The sequence below is a fragment of the Arvicola amphibius genome, chromosome 4, assembly GCF_903992535.2.
Source record: "Arvicola amphibius chromosome 4, mArvAmp1.2, whole genome shotgun sequence".
NCBI lineage: Eukaryota > Metazoa > Chordata > Mammalia > Rodentia > Cricetidae > Arvicola > Arvicola amphibius.
Genome location: NC_052050.1, coordinates 66,821,443 through 66,836,153, shown reverse-complemented (window position 1 = coordinate 66,836,153; position 14,711 = coordinate 66,821,443). Strand labels below are relative to the sequence as shown.

Genomic DNA, 14,711 nt, shown 5'->3' with positions numbered 1-14,711 from the left:
CCCATGTTGTCAGATTCTGGGCCACCAGAATGAACAGACGTTGGTCTCTGCAGCAGCTGCCATCTTGGGAAGAGGCTCATTGTGGTTCTTGGGTGAAGGGAGGGATGCCATCTGTGCCAGATAGCTGTGAATGGGGAGCCTCGGGTGGCTGCAGGGCGTGCCTAGCCCTCTTCGTTCTGTGGGAGCTGCCTTCTCATTATCCCCTGAGGAACACATGGTCTTTGCCTTCCAAACTCCACATCTCCCTAAAGCTGCTGCTGTTCCTAGGTTGAAACCATCTTTGTGGCCACTTTCCACGGCAGAGGTCCCATGAGGCACGAGGTCCGTGATGCTCCAACATCCCTGCTGGATCTCAGCCTCGGTTCCTTGTCGCCATTGGCATCCGTCACCTGTTCCCATTACCTGTCTCTTCTTCCCCTTGTCCTTCTCATGTTACGCCATCTGTGTTTCTTGAGGTCTAACCTCGAACCTTCTCTGTCCTTTCCTTTTTCAGACTTCCTACCTGTGATTGCCCTCATCCATGACTTTCATGTCACCTGAAATCCGTTCTTAAATTCATCCAAGTTTTCTGCCCGTCAGACTTCCATGGCCAGCTGCCCACCACACAGCTCTCGTTTTGACCTATAGGACCTATACTCACTGACCTCAGGGCCGTGTCTTGGTGGGAATCCCTGGACTCCCTGTCACAAAGCCTCTTCTACTTGAGAGAAGGAGTCTGAGGCTTAGAGATTGACTATGACCTCTAACCTAAGCTACACCGTCCTGTTTATGCTCACTATATTGACGGTATTTCATGGTGTGTGGCATGAAGTCCGGGTGGGATTTTGCTTGAATAATGTTTCCCTTTCAGTGGCCCAAGCTTTCTCCAAAGTGAGCGTCTCCCTTCCTCGCCCAGAGGCATTTCCGAGCCTGACTGTTGCTATTCCTGCTACAGGAACAAAGTACCAGGCCATGCTGAGTGTGGACGACTGCTTCGGGATGGGCCGTTCAGCCTACAATGAAGGAGACTATTACCATACTGTGCTGTGGATGGAGCAGGTGCTGAAGCAGCTCGATGCTGGGGAGGAGGCCACCATCACAAAATCCCTGGTGCTGGACTACCTGAGCTATGCTGTCTTCCAGCTGGGTGACCTGCACCGTGCTGTGGAGCTCACCCGCCGCCTGCTCTCTCTTGGTAAGGAGGTTAGGGACTGGACCTAGCAAGGGAACTTGACTCTTCTGGCCACACTGCTTGATCATCTCTTAGAACTAAATCGGTTGGATTGTCACCTGGCCAGGGATGAGTGTGTCTTAGTGATTTCAACTGCCTTGCCAACTGCCAACTAGCTCCTTACGCACAGCCTTCCTGTTAGGCCATGTCCGGCTGATGATGGGTGTTCAAAGGCCTTTGGCATCCTTGTGTATATATGTCAGTGTTGCTCATGCACGTGCGTGGGCATATGTATGTAAGTGCATGTGCACATACATGCATACTGTGGCACTTTTTAAAATAAGAACCGAGTGTTGTGGCGCTTGTACCATTATGCAGGGTAGACCCTTCACCATGTAAAGTACAGATTGAGAAGCAAGCTGTACTTCTGCAGTGACAGTAATTCTAGCTCTTCGTGTCCTGAAGTTTAAAGTAGGACTTAGCATGCCGTTTGTACTCTGTATGTCTTGAGATGTGGGACAGAACAAGGCTCAAAGTGTTGTATCTTTATCGCACCTTTTGCTAATACGTGGGAATGTTATCATCTGGAATTTCACAAAGCAGTGAAGATTTGACTCTGCCACTGCTTCCCAGGGAGCGTGCGTGTGAGGCCAGTTAGCATTTGAGCATCCCACAAGACCAATGTGGGCAGAGGGTTTTGTAGTAGAATCTGTCGCGTGAGTTAGTAAGAGCCTTGGACAGGGAGTCAGGACACCAGCTCTTCTGTATGGTTTCATCTTGAGTTACGGGGCCTTTCTGAGCCTCAGTTTTGTTATCTGGGGAGTGATGTGGAATTCCTGCCTTGGCTGTTGCTCCAGATACTGTGTTGTCCTCCAGAGCTGTGGCTCTTCTACTTTTAAATAAAAGTTTATTACCATTTATTTATTTATTTATTTACTTATTTAGTTATTGTTTGTTTGTTTGTTTGTTGATTGTGTAAGTGGGTGAACGCAGAAGTGCTACAGTGTACATCTGTATGTTTGTTGATTGTGTAAGCTGGTGAATGCAGAAGTGCTACAGTGTATATCTGTATGGTTGGGGGCAACTCCAGGGAGTCAGTTCTCTCCTTTTACGCTGTGTGGATTCTGAGCATTGAACTCAGGTTGTCAGACTTCACAGTGCGTGCCTTTACCTGCTGAGCCATCTGGCCTGCCTTGTAGCCCTCCTATATTTATTTATTTATTTATTTATTTATATTTTATTTTATTTTTTACCAGTCTCTCAGCTTGTCTCCCTTCTGAAGCCAGTGTTTGATGTGGTTGCTAGACTTGCTGGCTGCACTCTGGGGAATGGCTTTAAATAACTACAGCCAATCATAAAAAGGAGGTGGGACTTCAGAGGATCTCCCGGAGGTCCCACAGTTCTGAGTTCTGCCTAACCCCCTAGTTACTAGCTGAATGTGCCTCGCTTTAATGACACATCTCCTCATCACTGGACACGATGAGAAAGCCCCTGCTGGCTTTTAAGCGCTGGCTGACGCACCCTGGTTAGGGGCCGCAGCCAGCGGAGTGGAGCCTAGCAGCGGGCTGCTGGGAGCGGAGCGGCTCACAGAACAGTTTCTGTAAACGACCCTAACAGACGTTTGTGGTTTTCTTGTCCACACTTTTCGCTTTTTCTAGACCCAAGCCACGAACGAGCTGGCGGGAATCTTCGGTACTTTGAGCGGCTGCTGGAGGAAGAAAGAGAAAAACCATTGTTCAATCAGACAGAAGCTGGACTAGCGACCCAGGAAAACCTGTACGAGAGGCCCGTGGACTACCTCCCCGAGAGGGATGTGTATGAGAGCCTGTGTCGTGGGGAGGGCGTCAAACTGGTGAGACCTGGGAAAGGGTGGGTGGCCAGGCTGGGGATCTGGGTGCTGACTCTGGGCAGGCAGCATGGGAAGTTCCACTGTCGGTTTGCACTTTACTCAGCATCTTCTGAGGCTGGGAGGTGGGGGTTTTCTGATGCATAGGACAGGAGATTGTCTCCATGGATCTCCAGGGAGAATTCCCATCCTCCAGGGCATTGCTGTACTCCCCGCTCACCCCAGTGTGCCTACCTAATGTTTGACTGATTGGTTTGAGGGGAATGATGGGTGTAGATATGCCCCAGGTCCCCAGGGAAGTCATGGTGTCAATGACAAGAAAGACCCAGTGCTGGGGCTTGGTGTCTGTGTCCCTGGCTTCTGAGAGCCCCAGGGTTCCACTGATCCTCACAGCTCAGTATTGAGGGAGGCACCCCCTTTTCTGCGCCCCCTGATTGGCTTCCGATTGTTTTCCATCTGGAAAAGCTTCTCCCCAGCCACAGCGCTTCAGGCCTATTTAAATCTCCATGAAAAGGGTCAGGAGGTGCCCTTTGCCGCAGGAATTGTGGAAATGGGGTGATCTTCGGGGAGAAGGGGAACTGCATGGTTTGTGTGAGGTCACTTCCCACTCTGGTTTTCTTCTGTGGTGAAGCCAAGGACAGCCTTGGCCACGGAGGGTGAAACCAGCCTGTGCAGGCAGCTGGACTGACGCTGAGCATGAGGACTCACTCCGCTCAGGACCTATATTCTGTGCTCCCTAGACACCTCAGAGGCAGAAGAAGCTTTTCTGTAGGTACCATCATGGTAACAGGGTGCCGCAGCTCCTCATCGCCCCCTTCAAAGAGGAAGATGAGTGGGATAGCCCGCACATCGTCAGGTACTATGATGTGATGTCGGATGAAGAAATCGAGAGGATCAAGGAAATCGCCAAGCCCAAAGTAGGTGTCTCTATGGGTCCTCCTGGGCCCCTGAGTGAGGCAGGGTACAGTCCCTCCTGCTGCCTCTGTGGGGCGGCTTGTCTGTACTCCAGTTAGCTCTCGCTGTGGACTTTGATGTTGTAGGTTTATGAACTCATAGAGAAGAAAAAGCAGGGAACCAGGTTGGATAGATGTGAGCATGATAGCAGGTCATGTTGGGAGCAGAGCAGCTCGGTGGCAGATGCCATTTCACCTGGCTGAAGGGCTGGTGTATGGGTTGCTTTGTAGGAAATGCATAGTCCCAGAAAAGTGGGATCTGTGGAGTTCCAGATCAGGGCGGCAGTGAGGGGCGAGGGCGGCAGTGAGGGGTGAGGGCTGCAGTGAGGGGTGAGGGCGGCAGTGAGGGGGTGGGGATTGCCACGAGATGATAAAGACCACAGGGAACTGTTTGACTTGGAGGAGCATGTACATCTGTACAATCTGGATAGTCCTCATCTTTACTTACTTATGTTTAAATTTTCAATTCAAATACGTTTCTTACTAAACTTATTCCCCATTGCTTTGCTTGGTTTTTTATAAATTTTCTTCTTGGGAATATTTTAATTTGTTGCATTGCTATATTAGTTCACTGTTATATGCTAAATTATCAAGTAGCATTTTTATGTAGGGTCTTATGTAGTTCAGGCTGGCTTCAAACTTGTTTTTTATATATACCTAAGGATAACCTTGAGCTTCTGACCCTTCTGCTACAACCCCCCCTGAGGGCTAGGCTTATAGTTGTATAATGTCACACCTGCTTTATATAGTGTAGCCATCAAACCCGGGGCCTCCTATGTGCCAGCCCAGCTCTTAGCTGAGCCATGTTTATAGCCTAGTAGGCCAAACTGTTGATTTTTGTAGTATCTGTCCCAGTGGTAACTCGTGTTTACCGAGCTTGGTGTGCAGGACCTGTCTCCTGTGTTCTATGTGTATGAACGATTGTCTGTTGCAGACTCCAGTTCCACCTTCATTTTCCCTTGAGGAAACTCACCTGTGTAGGTCAGAGGTAGAGGCAGAAGTTCCTCCTTCTTGACTTTTTGGCTGGTGTTCTTGGGTTATCATCTGCAAGCAAGGGAAATGTTTTATCCTTCCTAACAGAGCTCCTTTGCCTTGACCGTATCGTTGAGATGCCTGGAGCTTGTAGAACATCTTTGCAGTGAACCTCCTTGTCTCATGTCTGAGTATCATGGAAATCCAACTGGCATTTCCTGCTCCATAACCATTGACTGTTGGCTTTTGTGTGTTGTGTTGCTACAATTATTCTTTGATTTCAAGCCCATAGATGATTGGTTCCATTTAATCTTTTTCGAAGAGAACTGTGGGCTGTCATTGCCCCAGCTTTCTCCCGTCACAGGCAGTTGGGAGGGAGGGGTGAGCTGGCTCTTCTATTGCTTTGTTTGTAGTAGAACTGAAGTGGCTGAGGTGGCCGGGAGCTTCTGCTCATGGGCAGACCTCAGGTTCCTATAGTGGCCACAGAGCTCGCCTTGGAACAGCCTTGGTTTGAAGACCTAGCACACATCAGGAGACAGGGTCTGTTGCTGGTATCATGGGTGTAATCGAGGTTCAGTCTAGTGTATGGATCACTGTAAGTAGGGACCCCTCATTTCACTTCCTTGCTCAGCTCCCAAGTCCTCCTGACAAACCAAAATCTCCTGAGCGATTCCTTACCTGCCTTAGTCCGGGGTACGGAATGTTTTTCTGTGTGCACATGCATACGTGAGCAGCAGGGATGGGGAAGGTGGCTGGCGTTGGGATAACTGGGCTTTTAACAGGAGCCATGTGACAAACCATACACATTGGCCATCATGAGCTTACCTCTCCTTTCCGGAGGCCAGGGCAGACAGATGCTATTCTGGCTTTGAAGTGGGGCCAGCGAGCTTAGTTTGGCTTGCGGGGAATGCCTGGCAGCTGTCTGTGAGTCCCCAGTCTGCTTTCAAAATAGCCCCGTCTGTCCCCAGGGCAGAGCACAGCTGCCCAAAGTCTTTTTTGGGCACCAGGCCAATGCCAAGGCTCAGAGGTTTGCACAGTCTAGTGGCAATGACTGTCATCAGGCGGGAATGGCCATCCAATAGGCTAATAAAAGGACCGTAGATCGGAACCTGGGAAACCATCTTTCTTGGGTATGCTGGCGGCCATATTCATATTAGAGCGTTATGAACCAAAGTGATCAGATGGGTCAATTTACTTCCTGACCAGACTTCTGGTATGGCTCCTCTTCTCCACCCCTTTTCACCTCCTGTCCCAGGCCTCTGTCATCTCTGGCCCTGATCCTTGTTCCAAGTTTCTTTTAGTCGTCTTCCCATTCTGGTCTGTCCATCAGGTGGCACAATAATCCTTACATTCCATTGTGACTGTCCCTCCCTTGCATCAGGCCTTCCCTGTTTCAGGTTGACCATAAGATGGCAGCAGACCCCAGTCTCTGCCTTTTCTCGTTTTACTGTATCAGTAGCCTCAGTCTGGATCCAGTGCCCTTACATCCAGGGCCTCTGCACTGGTGCCCTTTCCCTGCCGCTATAATGTACGTGGTACCCTAACCTGGGCCAGCAGGTTGTTCTTCAAGGGCAGGATCCCAAGGAAGAAGGATCAGAGGTAAAGAAGGTAGAACAGGCGGGCTCGGGAGGTCTTGAACAAGCTATGTCTCATGCCAAGCAAGCTTATTAAGAAGTTCAGCGTCTTATATACTGTTTCCAGGGGAGACAAGAGCTATCATACCAGGAGATGACGTCATCAGGAAGCTAACCAAGCAGTGTCACATGAGGGGAACATGGGGTATCTCAAGGGCAAGAGCATCAGAGAGGAGTTCACAGCCTTGGCACTGATACCCACAGAGTTTGGCTCTGAGGAACCAAAGCTACAGCTCCTTTTGGACCTTTGCCCCAGGCCATTGCTGTATCTGCTAAGGATCAGACAAGGAACTACATTCCTTCTCCATACACAAGGGTCTCAGAAAAAGCCTCCTCAGCCCAGCTCTCAACAGTACCCAAGCTGCTGCAACCTTTGGCTGCGTTCCTACAGGACATTAAGCTCATCCATGCTTAATTACATGGCCCGTTTTCTACCGTCTCCACTTGACCAAGTTCCATGAAGGCAGGGGTCATGTCTCAGTCTCTCAGCATAGCACCTGGCACACAGTCGACATCAATCAGATAGTTATTGGAAGTAAGAGTCAGCACTGTTCTGTTTGGTTCATCTATACCTCTGCCTGAACATGCATGTCCATACCAGGCCTGCATCATGTGAGCCCATTAGGACAGTCTGCACGAGGAAGGCACCTGTACTCTTGCTGTGTACAAGTATACCCCTCCCGGCAGTTCCATTGAGCCTTTATATGGAAACTAGGGAGATGAGGTAGAGGAAGGGTGTGTGTGTGTGTGTGTGTGTGTGTGTGTGTATGTGTGTGTGTGTGTGTGTGGTTGCCACCGTAGGTGGCTTCTGCGCAGCGGTTCATGTTCATCAGATTCCTACCGTTTTCTCTGTTGACTCTGGGAGGGCCGAGACAGACTGAAAACTATTTTCCTTGCTGCACAGTAGGAGCCAAGCAGGGCAGGAGGCACAGCAGACAGGTTTGGGTAGCTTCTTGGCAGAAGGATGGGAAAACTTGACCATGTCAACAGAAGCCTTGGGTTGAGACTCAGAGATGGCCCGGTCTGAGTGTGGTGGAATCAAAGCTCAAGCCGTGCTTAGGCAGTGTGGTGTGGGCATGTCAAGAAAGGCCATGCTTGGAGAATACATGTACAGACCAAGCAGAATTGATAGGTATAACAGTGCTGGCAGCATAGACCTGGGTAGCAGGGGGGTGGGTAATGAGCAAGGATGATGTGGCCAGGCCTCATAGCACAGAGGGAAGTGGAGACTGGACTGGGGTATCATGGGACCTCAGCTAGAGCTACTTTCTGCAGCTATTTTCCCACTGATGTGGCTGGCCCATCTGGGCTCAGCGTTCTCTGGGAAAGCACCCAAAACCAAAAAAGGATAACTCCATCCTCTTTCTTTTAGCTCGCACGAGCTACTGTTCGTGACCCCAAGACAGGTGTCCTCACTGTTGCCAGCTATAGAGTTTCCAAAAGGTGAGCAGAGGTAGCCGTGGGTGGGGTGGGGTGGGGGACAGCCACTCAAGCCCAACCCCGGAGCTTCCCGGCAAGGAGGCAAAAGAGGGCTGATGCCGGCTTGTCCTGCTTGCTGCACCTTCTCTCTCCGGGGCAGTCACCCTGTGTTGCCCACTAGCTGGCCTTGCCTGGGAAGGGACCAGAGGACTCATGTAAGCCTGCCCATGCCTTCCATCCTTGCTCTTTTTTTGTGCAGCTCCTGGCTAGAGGAGGACGATGACCCTGTTGTGGCCCGCGTCAACCGTCGGATGCAGCACATCACAGGGTTGACAGTGAAGACTGCGGAGCTGTTGCAGGTAGGCTGGTCCCTGGGTCTGAGCAGGCAGTTACTCTTCTAATCAGAGGACCCAACAGAAGCAACATGATGAAGGAGAGGTCTGCTTTGGCTCACATTTAGTCCATCATGGTGGGGAGGCTCGGCAGCCAGAACTTGCAACACAGCTTGTTCACGTCTTGCCGAATCAGAAACCAGAGGGCTTGGGCTGGCTAGAGCCAACAGCAGATAAAACCTTCATGGCCCACACCCAGTGGTCTAATTATGCCAGCTGGGTCCCAAAGATTCCACCCTCCGAAAACAGGACCACCATCTCCGGAGCGAATATATACTCACCTGCACCTTGAGTTCACGTTCCCAGCGTCCACACAAAAAGCTGAGCGTGGTTAAGCATTTTACTGCCACCCCAGTGCTGTGGAGAGCACCCACAGGCTTGCCGGGTGGCAGCCTAGCTCCAGGTTCATTGTCTCAAGGGAATAAGGTAGAGCGTGATGGAGCAGGACACGCAGCATTCTCCTCTGGCCTCCGCGTGCACACACACACACACACACACACACACACACACACACACGTGTGCACACACCACCATATACCTATACCACATACACATAGTACATACACACAAAAGTTGGGGTTGTTTTCAGGCCTGGGAGATGGTTTCCACGGAGAGTTGGGCGGCTCTGGGGCTGTTCTTACTGCTGACAAAGTCAGTGCTGTAATCTCTCATCAGGTCGCAAACTACGGAATGGGAGGACAGTACGAACCACACTTTGACTTCTCTAGGGTAAGCCCTCAATCACTAGTAGTTCTGAAGGGCTCTGCCCTGGCTTGTTTGACAAGGTTAGAGCTTCTAGAAGCATTTCAGCTCTCACGCCATCCCTCCTCCGCCTTCCACCTCACCAGGGGAAGACTATGTTGTTGGTGAAGCACCTGCAGGGCCCAGTGAAGCCTGGCTGTTTCCTGTCGATGTAGGGAATGTTTGGACCAATAATAAAGCAAAAGATCTCTCTGGGGCCCTGTGAAAGCTTTTCCAACCTCCTTCCCCCTCCCTGTGTTCTTGCTAGGGTTCTCTTTGTAGACTTGCCCCACGTCCCTACTGTTCTACAGAAGGCACACTTATCATCCCCCTGACCCTTAGGGTCCCGGTCCTTTGGGTTGGCGGGTAAGTTAGTTGCAAACTTAGATAAAAGTTGTTGTCTATTGCAGCGACCTTTTGACAGCGGCCTCAAAACGGAGGGGAATAGGTTAGCGACGTTTCTTAACTATGTAAGTACTGGGCTGGGCCCATTTGTTCATTCTCACTTAATTTTATAGAGCGATGAGCAAGATGCTTTCAAGCGTTTAGGGACTGGGAATCGTGTGGCCACGTTTCTAAACTACGTGAGTATGATGCGTGTGCCTGATTGGCTCGGTGGAGCCCTTGGGGCCAGAGAGCTCCTGCACATCCCACCCCATCCGGGCTCATAGCATCAGCTGTAGCATAGGCTTCCTCAGCGCCCTTCTTGGCTAGAGCATAGAGTTGGCTTTTGTTCCCACCTCTGAACTTGCCCGTCTTCTACTCCCTGATTCTTTCCTACCCCCCATATCTTTTTTAGCTGTGGTAAAATATAGATAATTTAAAAATTTCCATCATAACAATTTTCTGTGTGCTTTAGTGATTTTATTAAATCCATCCCTAATGTGAACCATATCCCATCTGTTACCATAGCTCTTCTCACCTCATAAAATGGAAACTGTTTCTATTAAACACTGATTTCAGAGTCCCTTCCTCACCACCACCCCACTCTGAGACCACATAACCTCATCCAAGTGGAGCCCTGGAATATCGACTTATTGCTGGCTGATGCCCTTAGCCCCTGTCTTTAACATGTGTCTGCTGTGGCGTGTTCTGCTTCCCTTTTGATGGATGCAGGTCTACTCTGAGCTTTGGGAATGAGAGCCACCGTAGGCTCTGTCTCAGTGTCAGAGAGCAGAGGTGGCAGGAGGAGCTTTTAGACGGAAACTGCCTCTGTTTCCTCAGAAGCTGCGTAGCCAGCTCCCCTCCTGCTGCCCCGCCCCCACCCGTGGGCTCTCAGCTCACCTTTCCCTATTATAATAGCCCACTCTAAGGATGCATAGTCAATGAACTTAGAAACAAAGCTTGCTTTTTGGCTTTAAGTTTTAATTACCCTGGAGACTGCTATGCACATACACTTTTGAGAAGGTCCTATGTGGTCTCCATTGTGACATCTGACGTCTGACATGGGAGACTCACTTGAAGCATGGGGAAGATGGTTATTTAGTTACCATGGAGACAAACACTGAAGAATTTGCCCAGGCATGGGGCTCAGTAAAGGCCTCATTTAGGAAATAGCATGTCAGTTGAGACTTAAAAATTAAATGGAAATTTGTGGAACATATTTTGGCAAAGAAGAAGGTGTGTGGGGGCCTGGAAGGGAAGAGGTTTGGGATGTCGAAACAGGCAAAGGCTGGTGTATCTGGAGAGAGAGGCGAGTCGCTGGGTTTGAACCCCAGCACTGGGGAAGCCATTGGGCTTTTTGTCTTCCTTATCATGAGCCTGCCGAGTGCCCACCCCTTCAGGCAGGCTGTATGTGTCACACTGGGAAATATCTTAGCTCCAATTCTTATTACAGCATAGACAAAACGCTTCAAGTAAAAGTGCAGTTTACAGGAGAAAGCAGGACAGAGTAGCATTCTGGGAAGGTGGAGGGCTGATTAGAGCAGCTAGAGCCAGAAAAACGGCCACACAGGGAAGGGGCTACTCCTGAGGTTAGAAGCCATAGGGAACTCCTGTCCAGAGCTCTGTGCACACTGCTGAGCACACTGGCTTAGGCAAGGCCTCGGCAGTGGGTCAGACTTCAAGATGGGGTCAGGGTAAAGATAGGCATTCTCTCTCTCTCTCTCTCTCTCTCTCTCTCTCTCTCTCTCTGTGATATGTATCTGTATCAGTGTTTGCATGCATATGTGTGTGCATATATGTTATATGTACTATATGTATGCATGGTGCCCACAGAGGCCAGAAGAGGATATTGGGTCCCCTGGAACTAGAGTCACAGGTGGTTGTGAGCTGCCATGTGAGTGCCGGGAACTGAGCCTGGGTTGTGTGTAACAGCGTGCTCTTAACTGCCAAGCCGTCTCTCCAGCCTAAGAAAGTCATTTTCTAAATGGACGCAGGTTGTATCTATTCAAGGGTGTCCTGAATGTGGCTCTTCTGGGGGCTTTAGCTCTTGAACCTCCAGGCGTGGAGCCTATCTTGATGAACAGCACAGATTAAGCCGCATGTGGGAAACCTTTCCTGGCCTTAGCCAGTCATAGACAGAACTTCCAGCCAGTGCTGCTCATTCTTGGTGGAAGGGTGACCTGTGCATCTTGTCCTTATGATTTTGCTGCTCTGTTGTCCTTGGGGAGAGGGACCAAGCTCTTTGCCTTATGTCCCCAGATGAGTGATGTAGAAGCTGGAGGTGCCACGGTCTTTCCTGACTTGGGAGCTGCAATTTGGCCCAAGAAGGTGAGTGTGATTCTTCAGGGTCACGTGTTAAAGCAGGGCCAATGTCCCCCAGTACCACGGGCTGTCTACTTGACTGTCTCCCCACCCGCACTCTGGACTGTGGGTCCCCACTTGTACCCATGGAGAAGGGAGGCAGGGCAGGTGCATTTCTGAACTTTCTTCCGTTTGAGCCCTGCCCCCACCCCCCGCACAGAAAAGGAGGGGCATTTCTGCCGAGGGGTGGATGGCTCTAGCTAGATTCCTGGAGCAGGTCCTTGTGACTGCTGTTTAGGATGCACTCTGACAGCTCCTTCTCTCCCAGGGCACAGCTGTCTTCTGGTACAACCTTCTGCGGAGTGGGGAAGGCGATTACCGGACGAGACACGCGGCCTGTCCCGTGCTTGTGGGCTGCAAATGGGGTGAGTGACGCCAGGGGCAGCATTGAGGCGGCCCTCGGCCTTAGATGCAGAGGCAGAAACCACTGCTAGCTGCTGTCAGCCCCACATCACAAAGGGTTGTCTTGGCTGCTTATACCACTCAGCCAGAGCGTCCACAGCGAGTTGTCAATGCTCAGAGAGCCAAGGAGGCCTAGGTCCAGGATGGATTTCCAGAGTCGTGGGCTCTGGCAAGGGTTTTAGTGGCGCATTGAGAGAGCTGGGAGCAGAGCGTCTGTCGGAGGCAAGAGAGACCCATGCGGCTACAGTCAGCACTGTTGGTGACAGGGTGGTGGAGGTGAGGCTAGCTGTCCTTGTCCCTTGAAAAAGGGGAGTCCTGAGATGAGACTGGAGCTAAGATGTGAGATTGGAGCCCGGGGCACCCCACAGAGGATGAGCTTGAGCCTCACCCTGGAAGCAGCTGTGGAGAGCTGGGAAAGGCGTGGACTAGACTGTGACAGGAAGGGATCCCTTGTGTTTGTAACCTGTGGAGTTTGGGAGGTAAACTGTGACAGGCTGGCAGAAATGGTGAAGTAAACAAATGAAAATTACGTCGTTGCTGGTTTGGGAGGAAGAAGTATAGAGAAAGTCAGTTTACTAGATGTCAAGAGTGTTGCACTAACACGACACATGTAAGCACTGCATACTTAATAAGATTATTGTTCTGCTATATATGCTGTTAATCGAGTCTTCTGGACAGTTTGTTTAGGTAAGTTCAGGTATTAAATTGTATTTTTAAATCTCTGACTTGAGTAGTGCATTACTCGTGTGTGTGTGTGTGTGTGTGTACACGTACGCATGCGTGCGCGCACGTGCGCGTGCACACGCACGTATGTGCCAAGTCACACTCGTGAAGGTCAGAGGATAATTTGAAAGAATGGATTTTCTCCTTCCACGTTGTGGGTTCTGGGGATTAAGCTTAGGTTGTCAGCTTTATGACATGAGCTGTCATCTGCCCTGCATTACTTTTGTATTCCTCATAAGAGAGTCCATGTTTGAGAACAGAGTCATGATACATGCCTGTGACCTGGCGGTGCCGGTACCAATGCTACAGCTAGAGCGCCCACAGCACTAAGATTCTGCTCTATAGCTCACAGGGCCCGCGGCTCATGGCCAAACCCTGGGCCCAGTGCTGACAGGTTCCCCATCCCTCTCCTCAGTTTCTGCTTGCAACTATCCCAGCCTCTTGAGGTCCTTCACACTTTCCCGGGTGGCCTCTGCCTTTGAGGACTTTCTCATCTTGCCTTCTGCATCCAGCCCACTTGGAGTGAGTGGCAGCCACATGATATGCCCGCCTTCTTTCCAGGATAACTTCAGTTCAGCTTCTTGTTCTGAGTTCAGTCCTGCTTCCCTAACATCATGAGATGCCATGTGGCTCCGTTCCCATGGCAACTTGCATACACACATCGAATCACTGGTAGACTTTTGTACCATTACCTGTGTGCCGTGTGTTCTCAACAGTGCGTGAGTGGCTGGAGGTCGGAGCCGTGTTGCTCTGGAGGCCACTGAACTGTTAGGTTGAATCATCACATCCCTGCTTTCTGTTCACAGTCTCCAATAAGTGGTTCCATGAACGAGGACAAGAGTTCCTGAGGCCTTGTGGGACAACAGAAGTTGATTGACATCCTCGTCTGCTCTGCTCCTTCCCTGGTCCCACAGCCCGAGTCATCTTCAAGTTCAGCGTGACAGATTCCTTTGTATGTTCCAGCTCCTGTCAGGCAGGTCAGCGGAGGAGCCAGCGTTTGTCTGAATTTGAGAGAGTATATCCCGGGCCGAGTCCTGGGTGACCTGGGCCACAGACTCTGGCCGGCCTATGCCTGCTCTGACTCCAAGGGTGGCATTGGTGTGGCTGCTGCAGAACCAAACTGTGTGGCACCTAGCTCGGTGCCTTTGTACCTCAGATGTTTCAGTGAAACCAAAGTCCTGATGCTGCGTTTACAAGTTTGTTTGTATGACATTTCTATTTGTTGTGGCTTTAACCAAAAAATAAAATGTCCCCTGCCAGAAGCCTTAAATAGCCTATTTTGCAGTGTTTTGGGTTCATCGTTGTTGTGTTGTTTTGTTTTTAGTCCAGGAACTGGGGCTGACTCAGTTTAAAATGCCTGCTACACAGAGATGGACCTGAATTCTGATTCCCAGCATTTATATAAAAAGCTGAGGTTGGCAGTGCGTGCCTAGGATACCAGTACTGGGAAGGTGGAGACAGGAAGATCCCTGGGGGCTGGCTGGACAGCCAGCCTAGCCAAAACAGGTGAGGTCCAGGCTCAAAGAGAGACCTTGTTTCAGAGGAAAATGCCTGAAGTGGATGGCTGGTCCCCGCACGCATATGCACACACAAGCATACACACATACGAATGTGTACACACACAATCCAGGAGCCCTTACCAGTTTCACCATTTTGTATGCATCTCCACCGTGCAGACGTTCTGCAGAGCGAAGCCCTAGTCTTGGGCTCTAAAAATGGTTTTAACGCCTATGT

General features: G+C 50.5%; 1 protein-coding gene across 4 annotated transcripts in view; it reads left to right on the top strand.

Annotated features, from left to right (window-relative positions):
• The window catches only part of P4ha2 (prolyl 4-hydroxylase subunit alpha 2), a 29,035-nt gene extending 14,788 nt beyond the window's left edge, over positions 1–14,247 (top strand). For 2 of the 4 annotated variants that reach the window (XM_038328122.2, XM_038328123.2), the window contains 10 exons: positions 935–1,174; positions 2,809–3,002; positions 3,737–3,913; positions 7,928–7,998; positions 8,234–8,333; positions 9,042–9,095; positions 9,626–9,691; positions 11,751–11,819; positions 12,121–12,217; positions 13,784–14,247. In XM_038328122.2, the coding sequence (XP_038184050.1) occupies positions 935–1,174; positions 2,809–3,002; positions 3,737–3,913; positions 7,928–7,998; positions 8,234–8,333; positions 9,042–9,095; positions 9,626–9,691; positions 11,751–11,819; positions 12,121–12,217; positions 13,784–13,854 (1,139 nt within the window). In that variant the 3' untranslated portion in view covers positions 13,855–14,247. Of the gene's footprint in view, positions 1–934; positions 1,175–2,808; positions 3,003–3,736; positions 3,914–7,927; positions 7,999–8,233; positions 8,334–9,041; positions 9,096–9,517; positions 9,578–9,625; positions 9,692–11,750; positions 11,820–12,120; positions 12,218–13,783 lie in introns of all 4 variants that reach the window. The other 2 variants (XM_038328125.2, XM_038328124.2) reach the window with 2 other exon arrangements.
• Positions 14,248–14,711: the final 464 nt, after the last annotated feature.